This window comes from Triticum aestivum, chromosome 5B, assembly GCF_018294505.1.
Source record: "Triticum aestivum cultivar Chinese Spring chromosome 5B, IWGSC CS RefSeq v2.1, whole genome shotgun sequence".
Taxonomy (NCBI): domain Eukaryota; kingdom Viridiplantae; phylum Streptophyta; class Magnoliopsida; order Poales; family Poaceae; genus Triticum; species Triticum aestivum.
Window position 1 is genome coordinate 610,690,237 of NC_057807.1, and position 21,835 is coordinate 610,712,071.

Sequence of the window (21,835 nt, forward strand, 5' to 3'; positions counted from 1 at the left end):
ACATCCTTATCAGCATTTTTAAGAAGACCTGCTCAATACAACATAAACGAGCACACGATGAAAAACAGCCTCAAAAGGAGAGCGAACAACATGTCCATCAAAGGTTACTTTGTTTCTCAGGGTCCAAATGCCCTAGTACACAGCAGGAATGCACATCAAGTACCCGGTAAGAAGGCATAAAGCCATGCAAAGCTATGCCAAACAAAGTACCAACAACCTTCTCTTAACAGTAGTAGTACCAATGTCAACTCACAATCATCCGTTGACGTGATTCCTAGTTGTGAAATCACCGGCATGAAGACTACAACCAGCATTGATTTTGTGTAATGAATCAAATTTCAGTCCCTTCTCTTAATCAAGTGTGTTCCGATGCGTGGTTCAGTTTTCTTTGTCTGAAGCTAGCAACTGTTAGGATACTACTAATGTGCACAATCGTTTGCCTCGTCAGTGTTAAACTGACTACGCTTAACAGATTTCAGTCAAACGATTTTACAACTAGACCATGATTTCGAACTGAACGTGCGCTTTCCGAGTTGCAATTGTGTGATTTGTAACTTGTTTCTTATTACTGCATCTTACTAGGCTCGCAGTTCTCGCAAAAAATTGCTGCAGATCATTTTTTATTGCTGCATTTCTAACTGAACACGCGCTTTCCATGCTTTCTAACTTGTTTCTTACTATTGATTCGTATGCTTTGTTATCTGAATTTTGTGTTGTTGAACATTCGTTGACGTGGCCTCTCTTTGCCGATTGCTTTCCGACTTAGGGCGTTAGACTTTTCAATTGTCTGAAGCTAGCTAGCATAGACTTCAATTATTAGGATACCAATATGCAATTTCAAATCCTATGAACTCCTAACTAACACATAGAAAACTAGGACAAATATAAAGCTTAGAAAAAAATGCCCTGCACATATGCAATTTTCACAATGGGTTTTATCGAATGGAAATTTATATGGCTATTAATTAAACTATGAATGACTTTAGTGTTTAAGATATAGTCATTTTAATTCCCAAAACTCCAGATATACAGTAAAGCTCATGCAATGCAAGGTTTATAAATGCACATCCTAAATTTGGAAAATTTGAGATGTGAAAGGGCACCCCCTGGTATGTGGTCGGCCGACACTATCCTCGTCTGCTCACAAGCCCAACCGGCCCTTCGTTTAATTCCTATTGGTGATCCATCGCACTGTTGGGTTATTATATTATTTCGCCATTCCGACGTAATAATTGGACTGCTGTCTGTCCAACACATGCAGTAGAATAGATTGACCATTTTAGATTTCTTCGAAAGAGCATGCACCACGCTATATTAATATACCAAACACACGATACATCCAATGATAATTGCTGGGGCGGATGCAACACAATCACGCCCAAAAGAAAAGACAGAGAAAGTACATACAAAAACAAATGCCAACAACGGCAGATCAACAAAAAACAAAGAGGCCTCGCGACCGTTGCGCCCCCCGGAGATCTCTCACAAAGCTTCTAGCCTCCGAAGCGCCGGTACCAATCAACACCTCCAATAAGGGACGCGGCGATGATGACACTGCTGCCAAGGTTTTCCCCAGTACGCGGCAAGGAGAAAGGAAGGGTAGCACCGGATGCCCTCCAGGAAGGTCCGATAGCACCCTCAAGCGCCACCACGTCGATGTCGGACAGGCCGACAGGGATTTCTCCCGGTCCCAACCATCACCCCGGGCGCTCCGTAGCACTCCACCATACCGTCCACCACCCTGTGCTAGCATGGTCTTGAAGCCACCTACGCTATCTCACCACAACACCGAATAGTGAGGCCTGCACAATGAAGAAGGAGGTCCAGGATTAAGGGCAGCAACACTGTCGGTCCGCGGGAGGGCCTGACACCGACTGGACGCATTAGCAGGAGCAAATCAGGCCCGTGGGCCCATAGGCCCGACTGGGCCCTGAAATGCCCGTAAAGCTCCCACCGTCGCGTTGCAGAAAACACGCCGTCGGCGTCGCCGACGCTCCTCTTCACCACGCAGGAGGCAACGAGGCCGTACCGGAGCCGGCCCGCTAGGGCTTAGATGAGGCCCTAAGGGCCCAGATCTCAGCCGGGGGCACGCCGCCATCCACCCCGCTCTACCAGGCCACCCCACCGCCACACCGGTCGCTTGCCACCACCTCCAGGTTGTCGGGCCGCGGCAACCGAGCCGCACTGCCGCCGATCCCCTGTCACGGGAAGGAAAGCCCGTGCGGGTAAAGGACATGCCGCCGCCACCAACACAGCCCGGGCACCAGATCAGGGGGAACCCACGGGTGGCGGCGAGAGGGAGAGGGAGGAGGGGGGACGGAGGCAGGGGGCTGCGCGCTGCCCTTGCCGCCTCCTGGGGAGACAGCCCAAGGGCGGGGTCGGGGAAATCCTAATCCACCCTGCTAATCCACCATTTTAGATATCAGTTGTGTCACATTTGGTACCAAAGTACAGTAATTGTATTCAGTTTATACATACGGGTCCAGCCTATGATCTTAATCCTCTTATTAATCAATTCGATGAATCAAGCGCAGTTTTTTTTTCTTTTGCGAAAGATGAATCAAGCATAGTTGTTCACAGTACAATCTCCAAAGTCCAAACTAACATGTACACGTTCCGAAAAAGCCTAGGAAATCCAAAGATCGATCGTACAAACTGCTTGATCGGTTCGCCGTTGATCTAGTGGTTTTTTGTGGGCGTCAGATCCTTCGGGAAATCTTGTCCGCAACCACGACAGGGTTGTGCTTGGCGATCTGCTCCTGGCCGGTGGTCTTGTAGTCGAATGCACAGTCGTGCTTCTCCGAGTAGCGGTGCACGCTGCAGAAGGTGCCCTCGCAGCGGCATCGGAACCCCAGCAGGCCCACCTTCTTGCTGCACGTCGCGCACCGGTTCGCCGCCACCGGCGGCTGCTTCACGGACGTCACGGAGGAGTCAAGTGCGGCTGCGGTGGAGGAAGCGGCCGCACCATCGGAGGACGGGACGGCGACGATAATCTTGGCCTTCTTCTCCGGAGGCCCGGTCGAGGCGGCCACGGTGTTAGCGGTGCCGATGATGACGTGCTCCAGGTAGCACTTGGAGCACATGTTGCCGGTGGCGGCGGCGCCGAAGAAGCCGCAGCCGTTGGCGCACAAGCCGGCTGTCTCCTCCTTGTCAGGGCACTTGCGCCTCTGCGCCGTCGTCGATGCGTCCATCGCCGCCACGTACGTAGTCCGCGAACACTTCCGCGGGTCTATTGGGGCGCCGGGAGCCCGAGACGCGCGTGATCTTCGTGCGACAATGGAGCGCTCGAGGTTACGGAGGGGGCGGGGCTGTTTGGTTGCGTTTGATTGATGGGCTGGGTTGCGCGTGGGTGTGGAACCTTATAACGGTGGCGAGAGGTCGAAGACAATCATCATCTACACTACTATTAAACAAAAGAACACTAATAGAGTGCCCGTGCGTTGCCACGGGCTCTTGATATAGTTTAAAAGAGTTACAATAGGTCTTTCACACGTACAAAGAATATAACTCAAACACAATTATTTAATACCTGGAGTCCATTTTTGCAAATTAAATTGATAACACAAAGAAAAATTAATGTCACGTCCATGTAACAAACTGAGTGATGTTCCAACTAAACATCTATTACAAAACTATTAATATCTAGATGATGCGCCTAAGAAATTCTTTCACAATGTCAGGAAAGTTTATTTTAGCTTCATTCCCACGATGTTTTAGCAAATATAAAAAAAACTGCTTCCTCAATTCATACCCATCCTGCACAAATAATACATGTAGTTAGCATGAACATTTCACGCCGAAGGTCTTAAAACATGTAACGGACAATACCCACCGCGCAAATCGGCTTGACCAATTCTTTACCGTTCCACCAGAGCATAAAATGAAAAACAAAATAGCCAGACACATTCCTGTAAAACTTTAAATTATTAATATAAAAATATAGTTATAACAAAAGTAAATGTTTTTGTTATGAATTCATTACCCGTTTATACTCGTTGGAACACCGAACGGAAATAAACGTTGCCATTTAGATATATCATAATTCCAACCAGCCAACTTTATTTCGATCGCTTCTTTGAAATCCCTTGCAAAACTTTTTAGTTTCAGTGCATGCCTCATATTTTTTTCCTCTAACGATTGTGATGTTTGAATAGGATCCATAATATATAGTCGACGTGCCTCTTTGTCGATGACGTACAAGATGTATCGACCGATAGATGCATAGGGAAGATAAATCTAGAAGTGGGGCTATTAGAAAAAACAATAAACCATGATAACAATGGACAAACTATTTTGCTTACCTTGTTGCACGATGAGATGTCGTTGTCCATCCCAGGCCAGCTATCAAATAATGTTGCTAACGTCTGGATAGTTTGCTTCTCGCAAAACTGCTGACCTCGTGTTGACTCTAGCATCGTGGACTAAGCAAAAAACGAAATATTGTTTCAACATGTTAATACTAATGACACATAGAATGAAGAGTTATGATAACTTACACAAAATCGTAGATCCATGTAGTGTACAGGAGGGTCTGTGAACAGTACTCCCTCGTCACATGCCAGCATACGCACTGCGGTGTTGAAGCAATCATTGTCCATGGACTGGTCCATGTTAAGTACACACTGAAGTTTCTTAAGACTTAAGCCCATTGCATCGGGTGCCGAGCTCCGGACCCATACCTCCCTAAAAATTGGACGGTAAGAAGAACAATAATATACATCCGCACATTAAATATTGATACATGATACTTACTCCAAACACCCGACATCATCGATCGACATGACGTAGTTGCAGAGACCGGCAAGTAATTCACGTTGGTCCGTGGGTATGATAGTGATTGGGGCAGGACGTTTGTCTTTGACTACGTCTGATGGATTCTCCAGGATCTCGAGATCAGAATCAGCTAAAGTTTCTTCATCGGTAGGTTTAGGTTGATGGTATACCGGACCTCTTTTTAGCTTATTCAACTCCGAATCGAGCAAAATGACAACTAATTTTTTTCGAAATCCTTGTACAATATATGCCTTGCCCAAGGGTGTTCTTCGTTTGCCTTGAAATATTCCGTTAACATGGATTTTGAAGCATTCTCGGAGGATACAACATTCTTCAAGTCAGCCTGTGCATTGAATGCAACCCTGTGCATATTTGGGAGATGAAGAGGCAACTGCAAGACAGGAGGGTAATTGGCACACAGTGGGAAACCAAATATCCTCCACATAGCCTCCGGAGGGGTGATCCATCTTGCGTCAACGTATCTCTTGATCTCATCAATGTTACCATCAGCGTCTGGCTGGTCTATGCAGAAAGAAGCCTTATCATGGCCCTTATAAATGTACTTATAAATGTATTTTACAGCCTTTATGCTAGAGCAGACCTCGACGTTGATGTGGCAATTAAACATCCGCAGAAGGCAAGGGTTATATGGCACAACCCATCGGTTGTCCAATATTTTTCCTCGAACTTTAGCGCGTCTACCATCGTCTCTACGACGATAAACTGGGTATGAGTCCTTGCCTTGTATCGTGTTTTCATTGAACGGCCGCGGGTATCTGCACTTGCATTCATTATCTTGCATGCAAACATTCTTCGGGTTGAGAGCACCGCATGGTCCGTGCATCATATGTTTTACCACCATTGCATACAATTCCGGATACTTCTGCTTGTCTGGGAGCTCTACGGAAATGAGTCGGTCATACTGCTCTGGGACAAGAAGCTTGTAATTTGAATCCATGATCAACAAAAAATGTGCGTGGGGGAGGCCTCTCTTCTGGAACTCGACTACGTAAACATAAGCAACAACAACACCCAGGACCATCTTCTTGAGCAACAAATCTTTCATAGCCTCTAGCTTGCCATAGAACACGCGAGCCACAATGTCAGGTCGGTCTTGCGCCGTCTGTCCGAGGAGCAACTCATTTGTTATCTCTTCCCATTTAGGGTTGCAAGTCATGGTCAAGAAGATATCAGGCTTCCCGTATGTATGTACAATTGCCATGGCATCCATATGTCTCTTCTTCATGTCGCGGTCGCCACCAGGGTAAGTTCCAGGGAGAACTATTCTCTTCCCAACAGCGCATGCTCGGGTCTCCCCGGATGTTATTGCATCAACAACTCCTTTATACAGATCGGCACAGATTTGCGTCTGGTTCTTCCTGTACCACCTCAACCGACAGCTCTCAATCTTAATGTACATGTCAACCGCCCATTGCTGCAGTAGGCGTGCTCCACAGAGAATTGGATTGAAGATTGCAGGCCTTGTTTGCAGCATGTAACAGTAGTAGTCTCTAACGGAGACGCATAACCTGCTATTCCCCTCTGCACACATTTGATTTAGATCGCGTGAGCATTATCTTCAAACACAACAAGATATTTTTAACAAAGTGGGACACAAAACGACATACCTGCATCATCCTCATCATCATGATACAAACGAGGATTTTGGACAACATCCCAATCAACATTACGTTTGGGTAGCTTCGGATGCCAACCTAGCTCCCCCATTGGAAAGAATAATGGATAAGACAACGGGTCGTATGCCCCCGAGGTCACACGAATACTATGCCTTTCGTCGTTGTTACCACAAAGTGTTATCTTGCGGTCAAACCTTTTTGCTAGGTCAGTGCCCTCAACCCAAATTGCAGCAACCTCAGAGGACACCGGTCTATTATACCTTCTTTGGTCCAGCCTCTTATCGGTGTTTAGGTCTATCCTATAATCATCAAGGCTGTCCTTTCGTGCACCCAAACTCCTAAATTGCTGGGAGTATGGGTTTTCTTTGAGTATGTCTACTAACCTCTTCACGACATCTTGGTCTAATTGCTTGGTGGCCGCCTTACGATGATCTAGGTTAGGGTCGTCGTCATAGAAGTACAATTGCAGATGTTCTGGACGCGAGCTTGGCCCGAACGAATGGACATTGTGGTAGATGGTGCCGTGAGCTCGGAATGTGTACACCCCAGACCTCATGTTTGTGTAGTTTTCATCTAGGCTGACGCCAAGGGTGGTGAAGGCGAAATGCCCGTTGAAGAACCGTATGTTCTCCCGAAAATGTCTAGAATCTGCATCCATGCTGGACCATAGCCTCTTTAGCTCTGGGATTGGTTCCGGTTGCTTAAGCTGGATCTGACCATTGCGACAGCAGAAGCCGTCAGTCTCAGATTCAAACTTCCTGGCCATACAGTGTTTGCAATTTTCACCGAGTTTCAGGACGTGAGTGCTGTCTGGAATGTTTGAGTAGACAGTGTCAAATGGATCAATCTCGCTAAGCATATCGGTAGACTTGCTCGCTTCCTCATCATCATCCAATGCGTCATTATCGGACCCTAAGGGGATTTGATGCAAAATCACGTACAATTCACGAACAACAAATAAACGAGACTACAAAAGAGCTCCAAATCATAAATAGTGTAGCGTTTGCAATACCTTCGTTGCAAAACATATAGTACTCCTCATCAATCAATTCATGTGCTTCATGCTCATGACGCATGGTCCCGCTTTGGAAAACATCGATGTCCTCTGCATTGTCGTCATACAGATAGTGAGAACGAACACAATCATGTTAGAACGACATGCCGAGAATGAGCTTAAGAAACTGGCATTCGCAAATTCTTACCAGCGGCAACGGCAGAGTATGTCGGCATATTCGTCCCCGGATCGTCATCAGATGAATCATCTTTTGCGGCCTGGGAGACGATTGATGCACGGCTAGGGAATGCGGGACATTCGGAGTCTGAGATTGCTAGTTCTGTAAGGGGGATTGCGATGCATTCTTTGCAAGGTGTTTTTTTCCTTCGGTCATAATTTGCCTTTCTCTGTGCACTTGACTCCCCCTTCTCATTCGCCGACATGCTTTTACGGCGTTGCACGCTCCTCTCGCGTCTTTTTCCGTTGATTATTTCTCTGTCCTCGAATGTTAATTCGTCACTTCTCTTCTGATGGCATGCTCTGCTCCTTGTGTTTTTCGTCTCCCTTTGATCGTTTGTTAAATTACGCTTCCGCTCATTGTCAGTATGCATCCTATCTAGAACAGTGTCCTGAATGACAGACTGGTCTACAGTTGAAGGGGGACATGCTGCTCCCTCTTTCATTAATTCTGTAACGCTAGGGCTATTTTGGTCGTCTGGATCAAAAATAAGTTCAATACGTAAATAGGAAATTTTGATTTATCGTATTTGGGGGAGTCACATATAGAGTAGCAGGGACCGCCATAGAAACAGTAATTAAACATACGCACATACTTGAAGTAGCAGATGCATTATTGTTTTGATCATGGATTCTCTTATCCTTGTTCCTCCTATAAGCAGCTCGCCTTAGGGCGTTTCTATGGTCTCTCTTGCGTTCTTCTTCAGTTCTTTCATTTGTTTCGTGTATGTCATTCAATATCCCGTCTGGAGCCATTACAAACATTACCGTAAATAAAAAATAATGGAACTAAGATGCAAGCAATTTTTGTTATAGTAGAACAATACTACAATACCTTGTAGCTCTATGTCATTAACGATCCCAGTCGAGACCTCCGTTGAATCAGGAAGTGCCGACGCATCATTCGACAATGATGTATAGTTAGAGCCAGCGTGGGTGCCTTGCATTCAAAAGTTGAGCAGAGATTTTATTGCTTCTTCATAAAAACAAGGCTTACCATAATGATTAAATCATTAATAGCATACCTGATAAACGCAGGTTGTGTGCATGTTCAACTTGTACGGTAGATTGTTTCTTCCGCAGATAGGAAGCCCTCCTGAGGGCGTTTCTATGGTCTCTCTTGCGTTCAGCTTCCGTTTTATCATCTGCTTCTTGGGTGTCTTACAAGATTACATTCCCAAATATTAGAGAAAAAAACAGATATGCCTATGTAATTGGTGGATGATTATGAACATTATGATCACCTTGATGCTCCGTGTCACAGATGGTTACAGTTGACAACGTATTTGAACTTGGAAACGACTCCAAGCTGGTTGGGTTGTCTGGTGAACCGGATTTGACCACAGAAAATTATGATAATTGGTATAGACGATACCAACTGTAATATTAAAAACATTTTGAACCTTACCTGTAACCACAAGGGTCTTTGCATTTCCATCTAGGACATTAGGTAGTTTTTTCCGTCGATAGGAGGCCCTTCTCAGTGCGTTTCTATGGTCTCTCTTGCGTTCGGCCTCCGTTCTATCCTCTGTTTCTTGGGTGTAATACTGGTTTGCTACTGCATCTGATGTCATTAGCGGGAAACACAAATATTAGAGAATAAAACATATAAATGTGAGAAATATGTTCAATGACTACTCAAATTATGATCACCTTGACTTTCATTCTCATTAACGAGACCAGAAAGACCCGCAGTTGAAATAGAAAACGTTGACGCATCATGCGACAATGCCGGATAGTTAGAGTTAGCTGGGTTGTCTGGTGAACAAAAGTTGTCCCAACACACGTTAGCTAATGACATCAATGGTTTTGACATACCGAATATCATGGATAATAATATTTAAGCTTACCTGAGGATTGAGGGGCAAGTGCATTTACATCTTGGACATTAGGTTTAGTACTCTCCCTATTTTCGAGAACATTTGTGATATCTGATAGAGACTGGCGACTGGCAGACTTCCCAATGACTTGTTGGTTACCCAAAACATCCGACAACTTGTTGCGATAAGCAGCCCGCCTACGAGCGTTGATATGATCCCTATGATCTAATAAGTGGCAAATTATTGTGCATCCTAAAATCTGTTGCCCGGGATATAAGCACAATATTACGTAGTACGCAAAATACGTATGCACATCAAACTTCGAGTGTCCATCAAGCTTACCAGATTTTCCAACTACCGGCTGATTCTCATTTTGTGAGCTGATAATATCCTGATTTCGTTTAATCCGATAAGCTGCACGTTTCCTTGCATTGTACTCCGCCCTTGCATTATCCGCGTATTTTTTGCATTCAATATTGAATGTTATAGTTTCATGATGTTTGGAAGCAATGACGTCTGCATGTATAAATACAAATAAGAAAACAAGTTAAAGGATGGTTGGGAAGGTGGATATCATGCCTATGGATACCTTGAGAAATATCTCTAGTTTCAAGCCGTTCGGAAACCGTGTTGTCTGCATCATGTTATAAATACAAACAAAAAAACAAATATAACACACTGAACCAGCACTGCACAACCCGGTTGGGAAGGAGCATACCTTCTGTGTCAACTTTTAGCTCAGTCAGATTAGCCGGTTCAGTTTGACCATCAGCATGGTACCCAACCCTCAACCATTCTGATGGATATGTAGATTTATAGTCAGCATTATGATGCATAATGTATGCCTGGCATCGAGGCAAACAACAAACAAATTTCTGTTCAATGATGTACCTGTTTCCGTCGTGTATCGTGGGTCAACATTTTCAGATACGTTTACGATGCTTGCCCTAGATTCTTTAAAATTTGTCTCGCTCGTAGGGGCTGCAACACAATAAGCATGGTCCTTAATCTCAGAGGCACCACTAAGCACCAGAACTATATTGCTATGTCAGATATGCAAGTCAGGCATTACAACAAAGAATGGTACCCAACCCTTAAACATTCTGATCCATATGTACATTTCTAGTCAGCATGAATACAAAACCAATGTCTGCCTGGTATCGAGGCAAACAACAAACAAATTTCTGTTCAATGATGTACCTGTTTCCGTCGTGTATATTGGGTCAACATTTCCAGATACGTTTACGATGCTTGAATTAGATTCTTTAATATTTGTCTCGCTAGAAGGGGCTGTAACACAAGAATTATATTACTATGTCAGATATGCAAGTCAAGCATTACAACAAAGGATTCTGCAAAAAGTTATGTACCGGGTTCCGTCGCGTAATTAGCTCCATCTAGTTCATCAAAGGGAATCAAGGTTGCATTGTATTCTTCATGATTTGTACCGCTAATCTGACCTGCAACACCTTTTGTTAAAAGATTGTTAATGGTAAAAATGCATGTAAAAGTGGTGCAGTGTTTTTTACCTGTAGGAACGACCTCTTCTAGTTGATGTTCACCGTCCTTGCTTTTTGCATTACCCATTCGCAAATGTAATGACCGTTATCTCCAACTTGTGTTTGTCTGAGATGTTTTTGAGGCCTTGAAGAAACTTAAAGGAAACCTGACTTGGATGGAGATAGTAGATGCAAGATGAAATCCAGAAAGATGGCGCATGAGCAAGAGGGTAATTTACTTGAAGGCATGCACAAGATGGTAAATTACTTGAAGGCATGCACACTTTATTATTCCAAAACATATATTACTGCGTTCTTGTCAGCCACAATCGTTGTTCATTGAAAACTATAAAATTAAGGTAAGGATGTTATACTGCTATATATTACTGGTTGGCAACATACTAATTTTCTCAGAAGTTACCAATTTCGAATTGTTGTCAGCGAAAATCTATTGGTTGTCATCATACTAACTTTCTCAAATTGTTGTCAACATACTGGTTGCCATATATTACTGGTTGGCAACATAGGTATTCTCTCTGTATATTTCAAATTGTGCACTGAACCTTACATGGTACTATTCTAATTTGCAGTATTGACAGAGTTACAGATCTACAGATTTTGCTGCTATTGGGATGTCTGGTATATAGCTATTGTCAATGAATCAGTGTGGATGGAAAATGCAGGACTACATGTGTCCAGCCCTGAACCTTAATTGCTGTTTTGCCAGAGTTAAAGATTTTCATACTATTTGGATGCCTGGTAGATTGGTAGATTACAAGATCTACAAATCTCTATTAGTATCATGTGTTGCCTATGATGCCTGAGATGCAAGCCATGTATGTGGTGGCTGTACATTCTCAAAACTGAGATTATGTGATGCCTGTGATGGCTGTACATCTCCTGGTGTGTGTGTATGCAATGACATGGATGTCAATTATTGTGTGTACAAAATAAGGCTGTTTGAAAGGGATAGCCGGGGTAGGATATGTGATACCTGGAGTTTGTGTGTCTGGCGGCGGATCCTCGATGCCTTCGGCGTGGGGAGGTGGGAGTGAAAACCGACGCCGTGTCCTCGACGTCTCCGGCGATGGGTCCTGAAAGGGATCGGCTCCGGATCCGGAAAGCGCTCTGCGAAGGTCCTGAACAGGAGCAGAGCCGCATCAGTGGAGGCAGGCGGATTTGAAGTTAGAGTTACGCGCCGGCGGCGGCACAGGGAAGGAGCGGTGGCGGCGCAGGGATGGAGCGGTGGCGGTGAAGTTTCGAAGGGCGGTGGCGGTGAAGTTTCGAAGGGCGGCGGCGGACGAAGGAGGGCAGATTCGGGGAGACACTCCCTCGCACGAGGAATACCATACCTCGAATCGAGGGCACGAGACCTCGCACGAGGACACACTGTGCGGGGTTTTTTTTCGCTGGTTAATTTTCGCCGGTTTTTTGACGGTGGTTTTTTTACGATTGTGTTAGTTCACTGTGACAGGAGGCTCAGCTTGTGCGGCACTCGATCGAGGGGTTAATCGTGGTTTTCCGCGGTTGGAAGGTCGGTGGGTAGTAGTACCAAAGAAGTACCAAATTAGACCGGTTTAGGTGGGACGAAAATTGAACCGGATCGCGACCTACCAACTGAGACATTAGGAGTAGAGATCATCAGGGCGGACGAAAACTCTGCCCATCCGCGCCCGCACCCGCATTTGTTCAGTGAAAAAAAAGGCACAATTTATTTGGATCCTGGAAACTAACTAATCTCTATCTCAATTAGTGGGATTAGTATCCCATAATTTTCTCTCTTCCCTCACAACCGCTTGCTGCTCCTCCTCTACTCCTCCACGAATGCGAGCACAGATCCCTGCCGATGCCCTCTGCTCCTCCTCTGTTGTCCATGGGCACGACCGCAGATCGCCGTCGTCGTCGCCGCCGCCCACTCCTCTTCTGCTACACCACAGACACGAGCGAGGGTCTCAGTCACCATCGTCCGCTCCTCTACTGCCACCCGGACGGCGAGCACGTGCCGTCGTCGCCACCTGCCGCCCTCCTCTGCTGCCCCATATATGCGAGCGAGGGTCTCTGTCACCACCGTCCTCTCCACGTCTGCTGCCCCACGGATGCCGGTGCGGGCCGCCGTGTCCGCTTGCCGCTCTCCTCTGCCTACCCACAGATGCAAGCGCGGGCCGCCGCCGCCCGCTGCAGCCATGTTGACGAACCTTGATACCGCCCAGACTTATATTCATCACTAGCTATTAAGGTTTTCTAACTTCATGCTGCTTTATTTTTATTTTGAATTCTTAGAGCTAGATCTGCTTGTTTTTAAATTTGCACTTTTTGGGACAACCACAAGATAAGACTAACATGCGCTAATTTTTCAGGAACCGAAATTATTTGTGGTGTACTCTCATTTGGTTCCTTGTACTGTTGCTTCATTGCCTGTTCAAGCAGTAGCAAGTACGGAAGTACCTTAGAATTGATGTTCATAAATGTGGACAAATTACTGTATTGAAGAAATGCAGCATGTAAGATTTTGAATACTTTCATATGAGAATGCTTTGCGCTGCTAGGCACTGATTGTCTTTGTATGTTTCAGTGGGCCTTTGCAAAGGATCTTCACATTAAGGGCTCCTCCTATTCTCACGATTATTCAGGCAGTAAGCTTTGAGATTGATTTCTTTTTGGTTTCCCTTTTGTTTTGGAGATCACAACTGCCTGTCTGCTATATGGTTTTCCTTTTGTTTCAGAGCAAGCAACTGGATATATCTTTCAAGCAATTTACTCATATTTGTGATTGGAAAGATGACTGCCATTTGTTTTACCACACTACTAACTGAAGTCGATTTTATGTTATGAGACTTTGTCCTGATTTCAGAGATGTAAAAAATTCTGAAGTTTGTTGTATTCATGGCTTGCTACAATAGTTGATTTCTGGATCTAATGTTTTCTCTTGCTGTTGCTGTTAGGTTGTTAATTCATCAGGCCCGACTACTGAGTATACATATTGTGTTCATCTCCCCTGCCTTATTAGGAAAAATCATGTACTGAAGGCAAGCTATTCTTTATTTACATTTTATTTGTTTCTTCCTGCTAACCCAGGTTCTAATTAATTGCAAGAGCTTGTGTAATGCTCATTTGCAAGCTACAGGGTGCATGCTCATTTACTCTTTGAACAGAAATTGTTTGCTAGCCGTAGTTGATGTTAATTCTTTGCTGGATCTTATGAGGTTGATCAATGTAATTGCCTGCAATCATTGTGTCTCCCTTTAATTCTGTCATCTTCTGCATAGTGGTATTAAATATTTCTGTGATGAATTGGCAGCTAAATTTAGGTATCAAATATACTCTTATCATTGCTAAATGCTGCTTATCCTTTGTGCTTCTTCACTATATCCCACCAAATAAGCTAGCACGAGTACTAATTGTTTACTTGTTATTAATATATATATTTCTTCGCCAGGCAAATTGAGTTGTAGGACTGAAGTGTGATAATGGGTTTAGTGCATTTTTTGATGCTTTTATCCTCTTCTTCTTTTCTGGCGATTGTTAATATGCTGATGTCTTATCACACACTTTGCAGGCAATATAACAGACCAACTTATCTTTTCGTCGCACATAAAGAACCAACCATGCCACTGGATCCGCCAGATCGGCCGCCCCACCAGACCTCAAACCTCCATGCGCCAACGGCGTGAAGTCCAGCCCTCCACGCTCCACAAAGAAAGTGAAAGAATTATGAAGAAATAAAGAAAAAAGAAGAAAAAGAAAAGGAAAATCTAGTTTTGTTTGTTTATAGAGATGTATGCATTCTTGTATGATATACTATGTTTATTGTCTGCCTTGGTGATGGGGCAGGGAAGGTAAGTGGGAGGTAACATGTGGCCGAGGCAAAAAAAAAATTGGATGAAAAACAGAAAAGAAAGTGGGGGCTCCTATCCCCTGGAGCCAAGTTTTTCATTAATTCTTTAGGAGCATTTTTCCATTAGTTGGATGAATTGGATTCTATAGTTGTTGGTTGCAGTCTCCATTCTGTGCAAGGTAGCACTATTTTTGCATGAAGGGGGGTTGGTTTGGCTCACCAAAATAGAGATTTGTTTTTGCAAGACTTGTTTCAGTAATATACCCTGTGAACTCATAAATGTTTGAGACGTGTGTTCCACGTGCATACTAACTAGTAGTCCTAGTAGGAGTACCATCCGCATCTGTGTCCAATACGTCCAACGAACCCGACCGGCTTGCGGTGTCACCACTGCTGAACTGAAACCGAGCGTCAGTTCAACGCAAAGGGCAAGACGAGTTAGCGGCGGCCGTCCTACGTCGCTATCCTAAAACTATGGGTAAGTCGACTGAAAGTTGTTTTTGGGTAAGTCAATTTTTGCTCTGGGCTTGGATGCTCCAACGATCAAACGAACCCTGCAATACAAACGAACATTGACTCGCACAAAATTCTGTTTTCAATCGATTTTTTTGACTACCTGATTCTATCGGCCCTTTTTGACTCTCCACAAGAAAGTTGGGTCGGGTGGGCCAGAAGCCGAAATCACTAGTTGAGGAGTACTCGTTGCAAAGATCACGAAAGCAAAACCGTGTCTCTCGCGAAAGCAAAACTGTGACTCTCACGAAAGGAAAGAAAAGAAAAGACGTTTTTTTCGCAAAATTATTATTTTTTTGATTGAAAAGCTAAGGGAAGACCGGTGAAAAACCAAAACGTCGAACCCCCCCCCCCCCTAAAAAAAACAATTTAAAAAGCTGAAAATGTGTGCGGAAAAATAAAATAAAAACAAAATCCGGAGGAAGCATCCAGAGTACGACACATGGCGAATGACTGAGAGCACGTCAAATGACGCTGATCGTTGCGAGGCTCCCAAAAGAGCTCTCGTTAACTAGTTGCTCTCGTTAGAAGCTAAGCCAATATGCACCCTGAACCCGGTAAAACACACAAGAACAAATGGAAAGGAAATAACCGGAATATGATCGGGACCCAAAAAGAATGCTAAGGGCTCTGCATCGTCGTTATCGGGCGACACGGCCGTCGCCTCGCCGTGGCCAGCACTTGTCTCTGCTGCGCCATCTCCTTCCCTCGTCGTCGGGCAAAGCCTCGGTGTAGGCAGCAGCGAGGGGTTCCTCCTCTTCCAAAGTCATTTTGTACTAACCTATGTAGTCCACACAATGCACGAGACAATCATGGACACTTATGCGTCGTGGATATAGTTCACTCTGGTCGTGTAGGAAGGGGCTATTCGATTGGTATGATATTTCTAAGAAGAAGATGGGAATAATTACAATACAAGTTTTTTAAACTTTTTTTTGAACATTTGTACAGACGCAAGCGCTCATACATATGCGCATACACTCATCCCTATGAACACACACACGCAGACCATACCCTATGAGCACCTCCGAGAGACTGAGCCGGCATGTCATCTTGAAATTTACGAAGTCACCGTAGGCGCCTCGTCATCGACGGGAACGTCTCCTTCCACTGAAAGCACATAGCTAGAAATCCTGAAATAAATCTAGAAATAATGCGAGCACCAGGACTTAAACTCTGGTGGGATGGGGATACCACAGTCCCTCTAACCATCCAACCAGAGGTTGGTTTGCAAAGTTTTTTTAAACTACAGAAAAACAAACAAAAACATATTATTGTTGGGGTTGGGGGTGGACCCAAATGCCATGTGTGGTTTCCAAAAATGGTTCATGCACCTCCCAAGTCACCGTTCACATCTTCCTTGACTCTGTTAGAAAGCAATGCGAATTTGGCTCCAGCTGGACATTACACGGCCGTTCTACTTCCAAGACCTGTCAAGCATATCAACACCCAAGCGCTATAAACTCCACCGACGCATTGAGCAGGGAGCTGGGTGTTGTTGGGAGTGGTCAAAATTCTGCCACAGGATGATCACTCCAAGCGTCCTCAACGGCGAGGTTCCTAGTGTCGCAAAGCCGCACCCGCATGTCACTATCGTTGGCGGTGGAGTTCCAAAATGATCTCGACATCGTAATCAGCGAGGACGAGCACGTTGCAGTGGTCGTTAAGCATGAGGTGGCAGCCTTGATTGTGCACAACGTGGCGGCATGGATGTGCTGGCAGCGCCCGTCCGGACTATGGCATGGTCGGGCGGGGCGCACGAACTAGACAGAGATGTCCTGGGTAGGACGAGCGCGTCTCTACGGCGGTGGAGCACAAGGCAAGAGCCTTGTCTATGCACGACATGGTATAGTGCATGTGCTAGCTGCGGTTGTCCAGACGACAACATGGTTGGGCGGAGTGCGCCAGACGAAGAAGGTGAAGACGACAGATCTTTTTTTTTTCCGGGGTAGATGGCGTAGAAGCTGCAGGTGAACCCGTCGTCAAGGAGACGACGATGTTGTATGCACACTGCTATGTTACACACATTCAGTCAACGCCACATAGGAGGGAACTTGTCGCCTAGAGCCTGACATGTGGGCCCAATCATTCAGATTGGCTGTTAAAAGAAGTTGACCGATAGATTTGGGCTCAATATTGAAAATTAGGCCAACAGTTGTGGTTTTGTGTTAAAAAACTCAAAAGTTATGGTAAAGTGTTATAAGCTGCCGCGAAGTTGTGGTTTTGTGTTAAAAAACTCAAATGTTGTGGTAAAGTGTTATAAGATATCCTGAAGTTGTGGTTTTGTGTAATTAACTCTTCCAAAAATGGTTCATGCACCTCCCAAGACATCGATCACTTCTTCCTCAGCTATACAAAAGCGACGCGTATTTGGCTCCAGCCGGACATTATGCCGCCCTCCCGCTTCCAAGACTAGCCAAGCATATCAACATCGTTAAACATCGACACTTCTATCAGGCATGAAGTCCTCCTTTCCATCCTATGAACAATTTAGTACTCGAGGAGTGTTTAGTTTTCCGAAACCCTTACCACGCCCTAGTTGGGTCACCATTAGAAATGTTTGTTAGAACTTTGATTTATGATGCATCGGTTTAAAGAACCGAACGATAAGGTTGCCGCCCTCTTATGGCGAGACTACCTCTCTTCACACATTAGTTAGATTAAGGGAAACCAAATAGATATGGATTTATTTCAAATTGCATACAAAATAGCTTATGAGGAGAAAAAATATAGTTTCAAATCATTGTGGATTGAGCACCCAATGCCTTATTTATGTTATTCTAATACTGAAATACTTTTTTTAACCAAGTTTTTTCTTGTCCCTGTGATACTTCTTCATAAGTTATTTTTGTCCTTGTGATACTTTTTTTACAGATCCAAATATATTATTGCATGTTTAACAAAAAAAAAAGAGTGAACGGTCAGAAGGGGAGAGCTTTCTCACCTGAATTTCCATTCCATTTCCAATTTTGGCCAAAGGACCGGGTTACAAGTGCATGACACATAGTCTCAAATTCTCCCAATATCAGCTCAAAAAGGAAAATCCCAGTACATTTTTCAAGAAAATAAAATCTCAATACATAAGTTTTTGTCGATACATATAGTGCACACCCGCTAAGAGGCTATTCTATTTATGAGTTAATATAAACTACAGGAAAGTGAAAAGATCTAGACTTTATTTAAAATTGCATACAAAATGGCCTATGGGAGAAAAATACGTCCTTGTGGACTGAACACTCAATGCCGTATGTGTTTTCCAAAAAATGGTTCTTGCGCCTTCAAAGATACTGATCACCTCTTCTTCGACTCTCCGAAAGCAATGCGGATTTGGCATCACCAGGACATTGCACCACCTTCCCGCTTGCAAGACCTGTCGAGCAGATTAACACCGTCAAAGATCAACAATTCCATTAGGCCAGAGTTCCTCCTTTCTATACTTTGTAAGATTTAGGACTTGAGCTACAGTTTTCAGTGAATCGATGCATAATAGTTCATAAGAAATGGTTCATGCACCTCCCAACATACCGGTCGCCTCTACGACAACTGTCAAAAGCGATGCGGATTCAGTTCCAATTGGATATCAGGCCGCCGTCCCGCTACCAAGATCCATTGAGCAGATCAACACCGTCAAACATCAATGACTCCATTTGGCATGAGGCCACCCTTTCTATACTATGGAAATTTAGGACTCCGACCACCCAAGTTCGGTCACCATTAGAAAAGTTTGTTCAAACTTTTATTTATGGGTGCAACGAAATGAAAAATAAGATTGCCGCCCTCTCATGGGGAGACCATCTCTCTTCACACATTTGTTAAACTATAGGAAAAAGAGAAAGATGTAGAGTTTAATTCAAATTACGTCCAAAATAGCCAATTTATGCTACTCCATCCGTTCCTAAATATTTGTCTTTCTAGAGATTTCAACAAGTGACACATACGGCGTAAAATGAGTGAATCTACACTCTAAAATATGTCTACATACATTCGTATGTGGTAGTCCATTTAAAATATCTAGAAAGACAAATATTTAGGAACGGAGGGAGTATTTAATAATGAAATTTACTTTTTAGCAATAATTTTATGCCCATGAAACTTTTTTACCTAATTTTTCTTGTCACGGTGACACTTTTTTTTGCAAGTTTTTGTCTTTTAGACATTTTTTTATGGAGTTGTTCTTTTTATTAGAAAAGAAGGATGACCCCCGGCCTCTGTATCTGGGCGATGCATACGGCCACTTTATCAATTATTCTCACAAGACCTTACAAAGTAATACTACAGTAAGACTAAAGCCGCCGTCTAAGCAATAAACTGTCGGCTACACCTATCCAGTTGATGAAGGGGCGCAGATAGCCTAAGCCTAATACCAAACAGACATCGCAGCCAAACCTAACATTTAAGACCTGAAGACCCATCCAGTACGCCTGCCGGGCATGGATCTCGCCGGTCCGGCGTGCTCTCAGAGGTCGCCGCCGCCAACTGCCACCGCTCCATCTTCAGAACTGTACTGATGCATCGACCTTGGCCGGTCTAGCTATCGTCGACGACACCACGGCGTCCAACAACACCTCCTTCCTGCGTGCAAACAGCTGTGCACGTCACGGTCGCCACTGATACACCTCAGCACCATGCTGCCAAGTACCACCACCCGACATAGCTTGAAGTCTTTGGAAGATCTGTCATGCGTAGCACCTGCCGGCCAGGCATGACAAAGCGTAGCACCTGTCGGCCAGGCATGACTTGACATCTCCACCGAAGCTCCGTGCAAGACGAAGCTGCTCCACCTCCTGCCTCTGACTTTCAGCGCTGCTCCATAAACAATGCTCCCAAGAGAGAAATGACACCGTAGTGCCGCCATCATCCGATCTAGAACACCAGATCCTAGGGTTTCCCCCAGAGCAGCACGAGTGGGTCGACAGTAGTTACACGACAATGCCTCCATCAAGGTAACAGCGTAGAACGACGCCATCGTCTACCAACGGCTCGGTTTTCACCGGCAACCATGTCTCCCCAACTCGCAGCCGGGACTAGATGATGGATCTTGAGATCCGATCACCAAGCCTCTGGCCGGCCATCTTTGACGACGAAGATGACCACCACCGTTGGCCAACGAGACGACGCGAGGTGAAGTAGGGCGCTACCAGCGTGCGTCCTGGCCAGCACCACCGGCGCTAGGCCCGTCCTGGACCACGCCTCATGGCCAAGGGCAACGGCAAGCGCTGCCACGACGAGGACGTAGACCGGAAGCCCAGATCCGGCCCACCTGCGCGCCGCCACGTGGCCACCACCAAGCGCCGTTCGGGGGCAGCCCCGCCACCGTGAGGGACACCGCCTCACGGGCAGCAGGCACCAGCCCGACGGAACACCGCCGCGCACCACCAGCCGCCGCGAGATCGCCACCTGCATAATTTTATATAATTTTACACAATCTCTTAGAAATTGACAGAATTTGGTGAAATTTCATACGCTTCTATATAATGACCAAATGAACATGCATTTGAGTTGCCCACCTGCAGCTCGGCTGTCAGTCAATCGAATGATTGGGGCAGACCGGCGGTAGCGCCGACGGCAGACACGAGAAACCCAACGCTTGAGGTGCCCTTGACGAAAAAAGCAGATGAGCCCCGGGTGCACGAAATAAACCTGGGCAAACATCGGCACGGGCCGGGTTTCGGGCCGGGCTTGTAAAAGCCCGACCTTCATTTCTCAAGCCCGAGCCCGGCCCGAAGCCCGAAATACTCTATATTTTCAAGCCCGAGTCTGGCCCGAAATCAAGCCCGAAGCCTGAAAGCCCGGCCCGAATGCTGTTTTTTAGTATGCGCACGTGCAAGCCCGGCCCGAAGCCCGAAAGCCCGGCCCGAAATACGGAAAAATTGAAGCCCCGGCCCGAACTATCTTTCGGGCTGCAAAACAAAGCCCGAGCCCGGCCCGGCCCGGATTTTTCGGGCCGGGCTCGGTCCGGGTCGTCGGGCCGGGCTGCCCATGCCCGGGTTTAGCACGAAATCTAAGAGGTCCTAGGTTTGATGGGACCTTTTTGCATTGCGTTGTGCATGGATAAGATTTGCCTCGTATAATCCTACCTAGACCTTGCCCGGCGTGGAAGTTTCTAGCACCAGGTCTGCCTCTTTTTCTTTTGGATCTGTAGCAACATATTGTTTGACAGTTTGTGTACACAAGTGCACATAAAAAATGATCGCTGCGTTTTTGACTGAATTAGGGGCTATGTGACAGACCTCGCTTTGTTGGAATTTCCATTGCTGCAACTGGAAGCCAGAGCTGGAGTAATTATACTTTAAGGCATGGATGGGTGTTATAATCCTTCCATGAACTCTACGGTAGCTTTGCCTGCACTTTCCTTTGTTACCAAAATCTGGAATCTGGATAGCTTGACAAGGAGGATAATTTATTTGCATCATATCAACAACTTATGAAGTTATGATTAAACAGCCTTTAAAAGAAAAATAATTTAAGCTATGTACAATGTGGTACCTTTTTTAAGAAAGGGGAAAACCCGACCTTTACATCTACTA

At 45.3% G+C, this 21,835-nt stretch overlaps 3 protein-coding genes across 3 annotated transcripts; all 3 read right to left on the reverse strand.

The window, feature by feature from the left end:
- Window positions 1-2,699: 2,699 nt before the first annotated feature.
- On the reverse strand, window positions 2,700-3,589 carry LOC123115089 (zinc finger A20 and AN1 domain-containing stress-associated protein 7-like). The gene is made up of 2 exons (XM_044536355.1): window positions 3,530-3,589; window positions 2,700-3,308 (listed from the first exon to the last, which is right to left on the reverse strand). Exons 1-2 carry the CDS (start codon window positions 3,587-3,589, stop codon window positions 2,700-2,702), a joined length of 669 nt encoding a protein of 222 aa, XP_044392290.1.
- Window positions 3,590-6,148: 2,559 nt separating this feature from the next.
- LOC123117140 (uncharacterized) lies at window positions 6,149-8,111 on the reverse strand. Its single transcript, XM_044537968.1, has 2 exons — window positions 7,613-8,111; window positions 6,149-7,515 (listed from the first exon to the last, which is right to left on the reverse strand). The coding sequence occupies exon 2, from the start codon at window positions 7,267-7,269 to the stop codon at window positions 6,373-6,375; it is 897 nt and encodes a 298-aa protein (XP_044393903.1). The 5' UTR covers window positions 7,270-7,515; window positions 7,613-8,111; the 3' UTR covers window positions 6,149-6,372.
- Window positions 8,112-8,646: 535 nt separating this feature from the next.
- On the reverse strand, window positions 8,647-11,076 carry LOC123115090 (uncharacterized). The gene is made up of 11 exons (XM_044536356.1): window positions 10,991-11,076; window positions 10,832-10,921; window positions 10,662-10,751; window positions 10,353-10,442; window positions 10,180-10,257; window positions 9,804-9,977; window positions 9,492-9,686; window positions 9,295-9,399; window positions 9,050-9,199; window positions 8,886-8,963; window positions 8,647-8,801 (listed from the first exon to the last, which is right to left on the reverse strand). Exons 1-11 carry the CDS (start codon window positions 11,046-11,048, stop codon window positions 8,647-8,649), a joined length of 1,263 nt encoding a protein of 420 aa, XP_044392291.1. The 5' UTR covers window positions 11,049-11,076.
- Between the last annotated feature and the right edge of the window lie 10,759 nt (window positions 11,077-21,835).

Bases quoted from the DNA above. Each gene is read 5' to 3' on its own strand.
- LOC123115089 (XM_044536355.1), bottom strand. From the start codon at position 3,589: ATGGACGTGACATTAATTTTTCTTTGTGTTATCAATTTAATTTGCAAA. The intron at 3,309-3,529 runs GTATTAAATAAT...GCAACCAAACAG, and splicing joins TTTGCAAAAATGGACTCCAG to CCCCGCCCCCTCCGTAACCT.
- LOC123115090 (XM_044536356.1), bottom strand. From the start codon at position 11,048: ATGGGTAATGCAAAAAGCAAGGACGGTGAACATCAACTAGAAGAGGTC. The intron at 10,752-10,831 runs GTACATAACTTT...CTTGTGTTACAG, and splicing joins TAATTACGCGACGGAACCCG to CCCCTTCTAGCGAGACAAAT. The intron at 8,964-9,049 runs GTAAGGTTCAAA...CCGGTTCACCAG, and splicing joins AAAGACCCTTGTGGTTACAG to ACAACCCAACCAGCTTGGAG.
- LOC123117140 (XM_044537968.1), bottom strand. From the start codon at position 7,269: ATGCTTAGCGAGATTGATCCATTTGACACTGTCTACTCAAACATTCCA.